The sequence below is a fragment of the Mustela lutreola genome, chromosome 2 (genome assembly GCF_030435805.1).
Source record: "Mustela lutreola isolate mMusLut2 chromosome 2, mMusLut2.pri, whole genome shotgun sequence".
Taxonomy (NCBI): domain Eukaryota; kingdom Metazoa; phylum Chordata; class Mammalia; order Carnivora; family Mustelidae; genus Mustela; species Mustela lutreola.
Genome location: NC_081291.1, coordinates 117,845,390 through 117,857,094, shown reverse-complemented (window position 1 = coordinate 117,857,094; position 11,705 = coordinate 117,845,390). Strand labels below are relative to the sequence as shown.

Here is an 11,705-nt window from a genome sequence, read left to right as displayed (position 1 = left end):
GTAAGAGGTACAGGGGGGATTCTCCCACATTACTGAGAAGAATGGATGGGCACCTGTCAGGTCGCATAGTGGGAAGCAACAGGGTCCCACTAAGCCAGAGAAGCCACACCGAAAGCGCAGCCAAAATGCAGCCTTCTCTCTAAAACAGGGCTTCACAGGCTGAAAGAGTGGCCACTCCCAGTCACTCCCCAAAACTTCTCAAGTATTTTGCTTTACAAATATGGACTTCTGGGGTGCCTGGGTAGCTCAGTCGTTAAGCGTCTGCCTTTGGCTCAGGTCATGATCCCAGGGTCCTGAGATTGAGCCCCGCATCAGGCTCCCTGCTTGGTGGGAGGCCTGCTTCTCCCTCTCCCACTCTCCCTGCTTGTGTTCCCTCTCTTAATGTGTCTCTCTCTGTCAAATAAATAAATAAAATGTTTAAAAAAATATATGAGCTTCTGGTGAGAAAAGACAAACCACTTCAGTCTACATTTGTTATAACCTTTTTGGTGTGAAGCTCTGTTCAGGAAAATCAGAAATCTATGCAGGCTGTATTTATTTTTCACTTAAAGTAATTAACTCATTTATTGAATACCATGAGGAAAAAATATATACTCTGAAAACACAAATTATATGCTGGATTGATTATAAGACCACCAATGAGAATAATCCGCATTGCTTTTCAACTACTAAAATGTTAACTGTCTGAGCATATTTGAGAAGTAAAAATACCAAAGCAGGTTTTTAAACTCTTATCCTAAAATTAGATCTAGGTGAGTGACATGTGGCCTACAGCTGGTAGGTCACTGATCTAAAGAAAAGGAAAAAAAAAAAGATTCTTCCTCAAGACAAAGTTTATATGGCTGATGGATTCGAAACAGCATGAAATTTTATCTATTTTACTTTCTATTTGCTTGTAGGTTCTTAGAGTTCTAATCAAATTTCAGGTTTTAGAATACTTATCTAAAAAATACTTACCTAATTCATTTTCTAATTTCTGGTTTATTTATACATATGATGCTTGCATTCTACACCCCATCTGTAGAATCTTCAAGTTTTTTTTCTTCTACATTTATTCTATTTACCTACCGCAGTGTTTCCCCAAAATAACAGATCAAATGTTAGTCCCACAAAGTATTCTGAGAAAAAGAAATTTGAAGTCAACTAAGTTTGGGGAATTATATATATGATATTCAAGTCACATGAACATTAAATACTCTGAGAAATACTGAAATAATAAAACCCATTTAGCCTTCTTTAATTCAGTATTTACCAGACTTATCTGAACTGGAAACAATAAGAACAATTTTTTAGAAATGCATTCCACATCCTATAGAACTAGTGTTCTGCAGAAAATGCTTGGAGAAATGCTGATCTAAAGTCACCTTAATCATGATCCTGGGGTCCTGGGATCAAGTCCAGAATCAGGCTCCCTTCTCAGCAAGGGGGTCTGCTTCTCCCTCTCCTTCTGCTCCTCTGCCCTGCTTGTGCTCTCTCTCTTTCTCACTCGCTCTCTCTCTATCAAATAAATTACAATAAATAAAATAAGTAAGTAAGTAAGTAAGTCACCTTAAAAACAAAACAAAACCTCCCCAGAGGAGAAGGGATTCTCAAATGATATAGGGAGCTGCTGGAGAGAGTGAGGGATGACCCTTATAGTAACCAAAAGCTGAGCAAGACTGGGAGAAAAGACTAATGCTCACGGCAATCAGGATTGCTGCAGTCAACTTAGACATTTTAAGTCCAGAAGATTCCATTCAGGCTGAAGCAACTGAGCAAACTCAAGAGAGCCAGAATAATAATGACTGCTACTATTATTGCCGTTTGTACTTTTACTTCTGCTTCAATTCACTAATTGCTTAGAATGGGAAAGGTACCACACCAACATTATCTCTAACCACATAAAACGCCAATATGAGAAAGAAGGAAACCCTTGTTACTGCATTATTCCAGCTCAGTCTGTAAAATTTCTTCACTGAAGCAATTGTTCTCCCCCCACCCTTTTTTAGATTTTATTTATTTATTTGACAGAGAGAGAGCAGAAGCAGAGAGAGAGAGGGAGAAGCAGGCTCCCTGCTCAGCAGGGACCCTGGGATCATGACCTGAGCTGAAGGCATATACTTAACTGACTGAGCCACCCAGGCACCCCTTCAATTGCTCTCCCTTTGTTCTCTAAGCCATTCATTACCCTCTCTGGAGCCTTTCCTAATGCAACTAATTCTAGTATAAAACAAGTTAAACCCTTGGGGCACCTAGGTGGTTTAGTGGGTAAGCCTCTGCCTACGGCTCACGTCATGATCTCAGGGTCCTGGGATCAAGTCCCACCTCCCCACCCTGCCTGTTTGTGATTTCTGTCTGTCAAATAAATAAATAAAATATTTTTAAAAACGTTAAACCCCAGTGATGACTTTGGTCTACTTAACCATACCACGTCTGGTTTCCACCATTAATCAAATAGTTGTACATGATAGAGGCGCCTGGATGGCTCAGTCAGTTGAGTGCCTGACTCTTGATTTTGGCCCAGGTCATGATCTCGGGGTCATGATTTCAAGGTCATGAGATTGAGCCCCAAGTCCAGCTGTGTGGTCAGTGCAGAACGTGCTTGAGATTCTCTTTTCCTCCCTCTTCCTCCGCCTCTCCCCCTGCTTGATCATGAAACAAACAAACTAGCTAAATAAATAAACAAAATCTTTTTAAAAATAATAATTGTACATGCTACATCTGATCAGACCTATAATCACCTAAGCATGGCAGGGTATTTTGAAATTATTTCCCAAAGCTCTTTTAAAATTATGCAAGAAAATAAATCTTTACTCTCAAAGGCAAATTCAAATGCCTAAAAGAGACCAAGGAGGTAACATAAATGAGGGCAGCTGGTCAGGAATAATCAATAGTTGGTGACAGACTGTGCTGATCTAGAGAGAATGTTCCATCCAAAGGGCGTGACCATTAACTTTGGCAGATTGTTGTCAAGGAAAAATGTGAGTCCAGTATTGCTTGATCTTATTTTTTCAAATGAAGCCAGAAATACAGTTTTTTCATGAGATTTCCCAATTTTTAATATGCTTACAATTAACTAATTTCTTATAAACATAGGCAGGGCCAAAACAACATTAATTTCAAGCTGTTCACTCATGTTCTCATCAGTCAACTTCTACTAAACACTGCATTGCCTCAACCACCTTCCATCTACCCCACTGATCACTCCCTCCAACCAGTAGACCTGGGGCACTTTCGACAGACTCACAAAACCAAAAGATTTTCCAGTGCTGAAGTCATATTTAAAACTTCAGAGTCAGAAGCTGATTACAAAAAGGAGGCCCCCAGTTTTTTTGAAAGATGGTAGCAAGGTTAAAATGCCCCTTGAAAGCTCGGGCAATTATCATGAGCCTTTTCTATGATGCATTATATGCCAGACTGACTCTAAGTATGAGGAGACCATTAGCCCTGCCCTAGTAACCAAATATTTTTTCTTCCTCCTCTCCAAACTGATTTGCCAGATTACTTTTGGAGATGAGATTCAGGCTCAGCTAGGGCACAGGGTGGGGTAGTCCTCTGTGACATTCTCGTGTCACCAGGGGTGCTTGTTAGAGACGTGGCTAATGCCACCTGATACATGTATTATTCAAAGCTAGGGCTCAAGGTGTGGCCTATGGTCTTTTAAGATCAACATCATCACTAAGTCTCCGGAGATCAACATTATCTCAGAGAAGAGCCAAAGAGAAGAAGATGGGAAGAGGTGGGCTCCATGAGAATGGAGGCTTCCTCTGCCTCGTTGTCCATGTGCTGCTTCAAGGTAAGAAGGGACCAGAGCAAAAACAAAGCAAACGTATAGCTTCTGAGAAACAAACAAACCAGGCTAATTTTTGTTATTCCTAGATAGTCAACATTTGGTCATTTTGGTAAACATGAAAACTCAGAACACTGGCAGCTTTGTACCTTTTTGTAAGATCTTTCTCTCCCTGTGCTTCTCTTGGCCTCTTCTCTTTCCCCGTGTCTTTCTCTTTCCAGGCATATAACCTAACTGCATGTTTCTGGGTGTCAACTAGTGTTAAAAAGAAGACAATTTTTTTTACAGCTCTCTTGAAGTAAATTAAATGGAACAGAGAAAAGGCTAAAGAGAAGAAGATGATGAGAAGACCTGTCATGAAAAAGGGAAACATTTTCAGCAAAATTTTTTTCAGTGTAGATTGTTTTTCTCATTCATTATCAAAAATGAACAATGAGGGTTAGTATAATATCAAAGATCGATCTGAATAGACTCTACCAGAAGTTGTTACCACACAATTCTCTATTCTGCATCACAAGGTATGACTAGAAAAGGGCTAGGCATAAGATGGGTATCAAAGAACTCTTTTTAAGATAGTCTCAGTGGTGAGAACCACTCTGGTTTAGAAGAGATCAATCACAGCGCATAGTAGAGACACAGTAAATTCTTACTAACTTGAAAAACTGAGATCCTTCCTTAAGGCTCCACATACCTCACACTCCCTACCTGATTGCCTTCGACATTAATTGATTATCATCTATGTTGTATTAATAGGGCAAGGAGAACTGTGATTGAAAAAATTATCACTGATGTCACCCAGGTGTATCAAGGACAGAAATGAGTAATGTAAGGACACTGAGTGAAGGTGAAAAGGTTTGTGGTGAGATTCAGGACACTGTAAAGTGGTGGTCAAGGCTGAGTTTGCCTACATGTTTGGACAAGTTTTGCATGGGGACACAAACAATGGAATTGAGGATAGAGCCCTGACTCAGCTCACCTCATGAACTTCCACCATTTGCCTACCAGCCCAGGCCACACTTGTGGCCCAGGTAGGAGGAGCTTACATGCTTCTCCCATGTCCCGTTTTCTCTTTGTGCAGAAACACCTGCCAGTCCCCCAGTCCTGGCACTCTTCTCACAAGGTCTCTGCTCTCTGCAGGAAGAGGAGACACTTTCACCATCAATTGTTCAGGCTTTGACCGGTACGGGGTGGATCCTGCTGCCTTCCAAGCAGTGTTTGACAGAAAGGCCTTCCGTCCAGTCGTCAACTACAGCATCCCCACTCAAGTCAACATCTCCTTCACTATGTCTGCCATTGTGGAAGTGGTAAGTCCTGACTCAACACTGCAATGGGCTGAGCAGTGGTAAGCAGTGGGTTCCCTGCTTGAATTTTATAAAATGAAAATTTCATTCTTTGGGGTGGGAAGGCATGACAGGGATGCTTCGGTGACATCATGGCAGGTAAAATCTGTCCCTTTTTGGACTACTCCGTAAGAAACATAACCCCAATGGACTTTCATGCTTTTTATTTTCACTTAAATTTTCCTTATACCCTGGATGATTTGACTTACATTTTTCAGTGGTTTATGATTAAAAATCATAATTGCCACCTAGAACAGCCTTGGAAATGAGTAGGAGGCAGGTGGTGGCATTGGACTTGACTTCATGGAGGCAATGACTCCAGATGAAAATTTTTTTTTTCAGGATGCACAGCTTCAACTGATGACATCTTTCCTGTGGCTAAACGTGGTATGATAGACTGTTTCCCTTTTACTGTTTCCCCTTTACCTTCCTTTTTCCACTCCTGGGCACAGATTACAATGGATAAAGCTGAGAAAACTCACAAATTAGATAAGTTCAAACAGAATCAGGCTAACAAATGAAAACACAAAACTTCCTGATTATCCTGCCAGTTTTGGAGTGCAGAGATGGGGCACAGAAAGAAAGTAGCATAAACCAAGGTCATGGAAGACAATATTTAAGTGGCTGCATCCCACAGACTCCAAAGCGAAGCTCAAGGTCTCCCTTGAGAGCATTGAGGGAGAAGTAGAAGAGAGACGTTGTTAATGACATAGTGATAGCTGTCACCAGGGAGGGGGGAAGAGAGTGAGGAAATGAGAGAAAAAAGAAATGAAAAGTGCAGGAGACAGAGTGTGACTAAAACTAGTTCCCACCCCATTTGTCCCACACTACGGTTTCCTATAGATCTGGTACAATCCATTCATCAGGTGGAACCCAGAGGAATGTGGGGGCATCAGGAAGATCAGCATAGCAGCTGAGTATCTTTGGCTTCCAGATATCTTCATCGAGGAGTTGTGAGTATCAGGGTTGAAAAAAAGCAAGAAGGAAACCCTCTTTCCAAGGAAAGGAATGATATAACCAATAGGGGGCACACAAAGACTCAGTTTAGAAAAAGCAATGTCTGAACTGAACTTCCAAAACCCCCCGGAACATAGCTATAGGTAGAAAGGGGAAGTCAAATGAGTGGGTTTGGATCGCAGGAATGACATGGCCTGAGAAAGAAGGCCACGACTGACAGGGAACCCACACTGTCCACCTTCCCATCCTTCTCACATACAGCATGGATGTGGATCAGACAGCTACAGGTCTCATGGCTTATGTCAACAGTGAAGGTCTCATCAAATATGACAAGCCGATGAAGGTGGTCAGCATCTGTAATCTGGACATCTTCTATTTCCCCTTTGATGAACAGAACTGCACGCTCACCTTCAGCTCATTCATCTATACAGGTGAGTAAGGCTCTTTGTAGTAGTCTACTGAGAGGCAGAGAGAGGGTTTTTTTTTTTTTTTAAGACCTTTTTAAAAAAAAGAGAGAGAGAGAGATTTAATTTATTTATTTGATAGAGAGAGAGAGAGAGCACAAGCAGGGTGAAGGGCAGAGGGAGAAGCAGATGGCCTGCGGAGCCTGATGCAGGGCTGAATCCCAGGACCCTGAGATCATGACCTGAGCTGAAGGCAGAAGCTTTAACCAACTAGGTCACCAACACGCCCCCCGGAGAAAAGATTTTGAGAAAGAAGAACAGTGAAGGGATCTCACTGAAAGGGGTGTGGGAGTTGAGCAGTAAGGAATTCAATAGTCTGGGAAAGGGGATTGGGAGCATTTGGGAGGCTGAGTTGTCTGGGTCTCCTTTGCAGTGGAGAATGTGGTCCTGGGCATGGAGAAGAAAGTGCAGGAGATTTCGAACACATCACAGAACCTCATTCGGAGCAAGGGGGAGTGGGTACTTCTGGGTATCCACCAGAGAATGATGAAGATGACTGTGGGCACCAACCAGTATGACCAAATCATTTTCCATGTGAGCTCAGGGACTGTGGTTGTGATCTCCTCTAAGATTCATAGCTTATGTCCCCTACCAGAACGTAAGCCCTCCCACTAGAAAGTAAGCTCCATAAGGCTGGAGACTTTTTATCATTTTTTTTTTTTTCACTGATAAACCCCCATCACCTGGAACCAAGTACCTGGAACGCAGTGAATATTGATTGAATAAATCCTCCTGGGGGTCGGGGGAAGCTCCCATAGTGAAAGTGAGCTTCCCAACTCCCATGACTATCAGAACTCTTTAGAAGGCAAAATTTTCATGTTTATATATATTTTTAAATCTTTGACATTTTATTTTTTTATTTTTTTTATTTCTTTTCAGTGTTCCAGAATTCATTGTTTATGCACCACACCCAGTGCTCCATGAAATACCTGCCCTCCATAATACCCACCACCAGGCTCACCCAACCTCCCACCCCTTGCCCCTCCAAAACCCTCAGATTGTTTTTCAGAGTCCACAATCTCTCATGGTTCACCTTCCCCTCCAATTTCTCCCAACTCCCTTCTCCTCTCCATCTCCCCATGTCCTCTGTGTTTTTCCTTATGCTCCACAAGTAAGTGAAACCATATGATAATTGACTCTCTCTGCTTGACTTATTTCACTCAGCATAATTTTATGTTTATTTTTAAAAAGAGATGCTGGAAAAGTTATGAAACACTATCTATGGGATATTATGCTTCCAAATCCTAGTGACCCCAAAATTATCTGCCACTATCTTACTTTCCTTTCCACTGGTCTTGAATGACCACAAGCAAAGTCACTAAAGATTAGACCTTGATGAGGAAAGCAAGCAGACCATCAAAGTCACTAGAGATTTGACCTTGATGAGGAAAGAAGAAGAAATACAAGGAAAAAATACACATGATACCTAAGAATTTGGTTGCACAGTCCTGCCAAGAGCCCTACATTGGTAGGGCTAAAAATGGAAGTGGAGAAAGTTGACACCTTGGGTCAGCAAGAAATGAGATACATTTCAGTGGTAAGCAGCATGGCAGAGTCAAATCTTGGAAAGGCAGACTATGGTGATTAAGATGACTTCGTTGGAAAGAGGGACTTGAGATAAATTTCCTTCCTAGACAGTTTGGTCTGGGACATATCTCAACTCTTGCTCTTAATTGGGTAGGCAGTCTCCCAGCTTATTCCTCACTTGCTGCCCTCTTTCCTTCCCCCAGGTGGCCATCAGGCGCAGGCCCAGACTCTATGTCATAAACCTCCTGGTGCCCAGTGGCTTTCTGGTTGCCATTGATGCCCTCAGCTTCTATCTGCCGGCAGAAAGCGAGAATCGTGCCCCATTCAAGATGACACTTCTGCTGGGCTACAACGTCTTCCTGCTCATGATGAATGACTTACTCCCAGCGACTGGCACGCCCCTCATCAGTATGGCCCCTCCCTCCATCAGGAGACTAAAAGCAAGGTTGGGGAGTGGGCTGGGGACATGGACCAGTGGAACCAGGTCAGAGTGAAAAGAGATCCTGGAAAGGACCCTTTGGGAAAGAGGAAACACAAAGTCCTGGGAGGTACCTCTGGCCCTCATGGCATCCCCATCTTCCCTCCAGGTGTGTACTTTGCCCTGTGTCTGTCCCTAATGGTGGTCAGCCTGCTAGAGACCATCTTCATCACCTACCTGCTGCACCTGGCCACCACCCAGCCCCCACCCATGCCTCAGTGGCTCCACTCTCTGCTTCTCTACTGGGACAGCCCAAGGAAATGCTACCCCTTTGTGCCCCAGAAGGGAAATAAGGGCCTGGGCCCCACCCCCAACCACCTGCCTGGTAAGGGGAGTCAGCACTGCCCCCACCTCCTCTTCCCACACCTCCACTCCCTGCTTTGTCTCCTTCCCTGGCCCCCTCCTCCCCAAGTGCACTTCATGGCCCATGGCTGAGTCTCTGTTTCTCTGTAGGCATGAAGGAGCCCGTGGAGTTGGTGGGGAAGGTGGCAGGTCCCAGAGAGGCAGAGTTAATTGGGAGCCCTGAGTCAAGGGCCCAGGAGGAACAAGAGGCTCAGAGGCAGCCCTTGGTCGACCTGTGGGTGCAGTTCAGCCACATGATGGACACCCTGCTCTTCCGCCTCTACCTGCTCTTCATGGCCACCTCCGTGGTCACAGTCATCATCCTCTGGAACACCTAGGCAAATGCCTAGCTGCAAACTCCATTCTGGAGCTTCTCTTGCCTCTAGAAACCAGCCAAACTCCCCTATGTTTCCAAATCTCTGCCTCAGAGCCCTGGAAAACACCTTGTTTTCAAGTCAGTCCTTCCGTGCAGTTTCAGACCAGACCTGGATGATGGCCTAAGCCTCCCACAGTTGGTCCTTGCTCCTACATGCCATCAGCCCCCTTCACTCCTCCTGTATGTGCCGCCTGCCTGGCTCCTCAGGATCCAAGTTCCTGGCATACTTTCTTGATTGACTCACTCCCAATAAAACCCTTTGCAGAAAGCATTGGCTCTTCCCAGTGTTATATTACAATACCAAAAATCTTGGATTGAGAGTCTTCTTGGAGAAGCTTCTCATTCCCACAGTAAAAAGGGTATTTTAAGTCTATTAGACAACTTGTGAAAGCAGGGAGAGAGGAGTGAAGCATTTAAAACCTATTACAAGGAATTATACTAAAACAGGGGTTAATCTCCCGAATCTAGTTATCCTGGAATTAAGCTTTAGAAATTAATAATGTGCCAGAATCAGGCATCTCTTACTTCAAGAGTGAAGCATTTTGTCACAGCTTGACATATGACTCATTCATCCTTAAGCACTTAGATGTTAACATATCCCAAATTACCTTTAACTGTGTTGCAATCAAAGTGGATGGGCCCTTAATCATGCAAAGGAAAGAACACGAGGCCAAGGAAAGCCCATTTGAAAATGGCATCTGCTTTACTTGGGAATAACACAAACGCCCCCATATGAACTGGAAAATTCCCCTTCTAGCACTTGCCTTATGATGTTGCAAGTGTTCGTCTTTTGGCCCATCTCTCCCATTAGCTGTCTGAGAGATATACAGACTTCAAGGGGTTGTTGTCCATGGTAGCTGTGACATGATTTGCTGGACACCCCAGGTTCAGAAAAGCACAAAGATGAGAGCAAATTAATTAGAATTCACACAAAATCTTTTCCTTCTAGCAACCATTTCTTTTCCCTTCTGTCCTTTATGCTACTGCCTTCTATTTCAAGCGCAAGAGATTAACGGTAGGGTTTACTAAACATTTTCCGGGTTCCTCCTCTCTGCTGCTCTTCCTCAAACTTCTTTGGCTCCCTCCATAGGGAGCTACAGATGCCCAAATGGTGGCAAGGCTGTCACTATTCATGAGCAGGGTTGCTGGTGGTGGTGGTGGCCCAAGGTCCCACCATCAGAGCATCTGGCCAGCAGAGCCCAAGCTAGTTGGGGCAGATGTCCCCAGCTGGAGGTTTCTTCACTTTTCTGACACATAGCTATTACTTGTTCTTTCCTTGCAGTCCCCTACCACTGGGACTCAGGAAAGAGTCCATGAGAAGCTGGGAGTATCAAGGCAGAAACACCCCTGCTAAACTCTAAAACGCTCCTTGCACTCAGGCCCATGGTTTCCAATTCAACTTGTGTTCCTTAGGTCTCCTTTTCTCTGATCTGCAATTTTTCCCCCCAGGAATGTGTTTGGTTTCTCAGTCTCTAAGGCCCTGTCAAGGCCCCCCGCACCATCACTAGCATTCCAGGCATGTCCAAAGACTAGTGTATACACAATCTGGGCTCAAATCAGGAGCCCCTGATGTTCACCTAAATAAATCAGCATATCTGTTAGAATTTCTGCAATTCCTCAACTCACAGCTTTCTAGAAAGTGGGTCTTTAGAAAGGATACGGTAAAGAAATAACAATAACCAACATTTATTAAGTTGGCAGGCAGTCTCCTAAGGGGCTTAGATAAATAACCACATTTAATCCTACAGTAAATTTATGAAGTAGGAACTATAGATCCACAAACGGTTGGAGCCAAATATGTTTCGGAATTTGGAGTTTTTCAGATTTTAAAAAGGAAATAATTATACATGTACTGTATGGGGTATGGGGCAATGCCCTGTAATCAAACACATTAACGTTTCTGCAGTGAAATCTATGAATACTCATAGTAGGGAGAAGAGAGGAAATTAGGGATAGTCTCACATCAGTTCAGGTCAGGTTTTGCCACTGAATAACTCATGAAAAATCATTCGGTTTTCAGAGCTCTTTAGGTTTTAGTGCTATGGTTTTGTATTATGGCCCCCATTTTATACACTCGGTTACAGGAGATGAAATAAATGAAGGAAATGAAACACAGAGGTGAAGGGATAGCCATTGAGCTGTCTCCCAGGTACCCCAGCTAGAAAGTGACCGAGCCAGGGTTAGATACTGGACTCTGAGCCTCCGCCTCTCCGCCCTCCAAACTAGGACGAGACCTGCACAGGGTATGGGGCACCTGGATGGCTCAGTGGCTTAAGCCTCTGCCTTCAGCTCAGGTCATGGTCTCAAGGTCCTGGGATCTTCTACTCTTATGCTCTATCCCAAGATGGTCATCTCACCTGGAAACTCACTCTTGATTTTGCCAAGAAGCTCATTGACCCCGCTCTGGGGGGGGGGGGGGGGTCCTGAAATTATTTAAGATCAATTTGTAGTA

General features: G+C 43.7%; 1 protein-coding gene and 1 long non-coding RNA gene across 14 annotated transcripts in view; one reads left to right on the top strand and one right to left on the bottom strand.

The window, feature by feature from the left end:
• Positions 1-11,705, bottom strand: part of LOC131824806 (uncharacterized) — a 79,961-nt gene that overhangs the window by 3,779 nt on the left and 64,477 nt on the right. For 10 of the 12 annotated variants that reach the window (XR_009350990.1, XR_009350984.1, XR_009350982.1 and 7 more), the window contains 2 exons: positions 10,014-10,125; positions 1,365-1,493 (listed from right to left, as the gene is read on the bottom strand). This is a non-coding gene — a long non-coding RNA (uncharacterized LOC131824806). Of the gene's footprint in view, positions 1-1,364; positions 1,498-10,013; positions 10,126-11,705 lie in introns of all 12 variants that reach the window. The other 2 variants (XR_009350985.1, XR_009350993.1) reach the window with 1 other exon arrangement.
• Positions 4,841-9,505, top strand: LOC131824802 (5-hydroxytryptamine receptor 3C-like). Of its 2 annotated transcripts, XM_059163328.1 has the most exons (8): positions 4,841-5,073; positions 5,452-5,496; positions 5,953-6,062; positions 6,328-6,497; positions 6,904-7,064; positions 8,261-8,465; positions 8,645-8,860; positions 8,989-9,505. In XM_059163328.1, exons 1-8 carry the CDS (start codon positions 5,053-5,055, stop codon positions 9,213-9,215), a joined length of 1,155 nt encoding a protein of 384 aa, XP_059019311.1. In that variant the 5' UTR covers positions 4,841-5,052; the 3' UTR covers positions 9,216-9,505. The 2 variants fall into 2 exon arrangements, with proteins under 2 accessions (XP_059019311.1, XP_059019310.1); XM_059163327.1 differs by lacking the exon at positions 5,953-6,062.

Coding starts and splice junctions, on each gene's coding strand:
- LOC131824802 (XM_059163328.1), top strand. CDS start 5,053: ATGTCTGCCATTGTGGAAGTG. Junction 6,063..6,327: donor GATATCTTCATCGAGGAGTT/GTGAGTATCAGG, acceptor TCTCACATACAG/CATGGATGTGGATCAGACAG. Junction 8,861..8,988: donor CACCCCCAACCACCTGCCTG/GTAAGGGGAGTC, acceptor GTTTCTCTGTAG/GCATGAAGGAGCCCGTGGAG.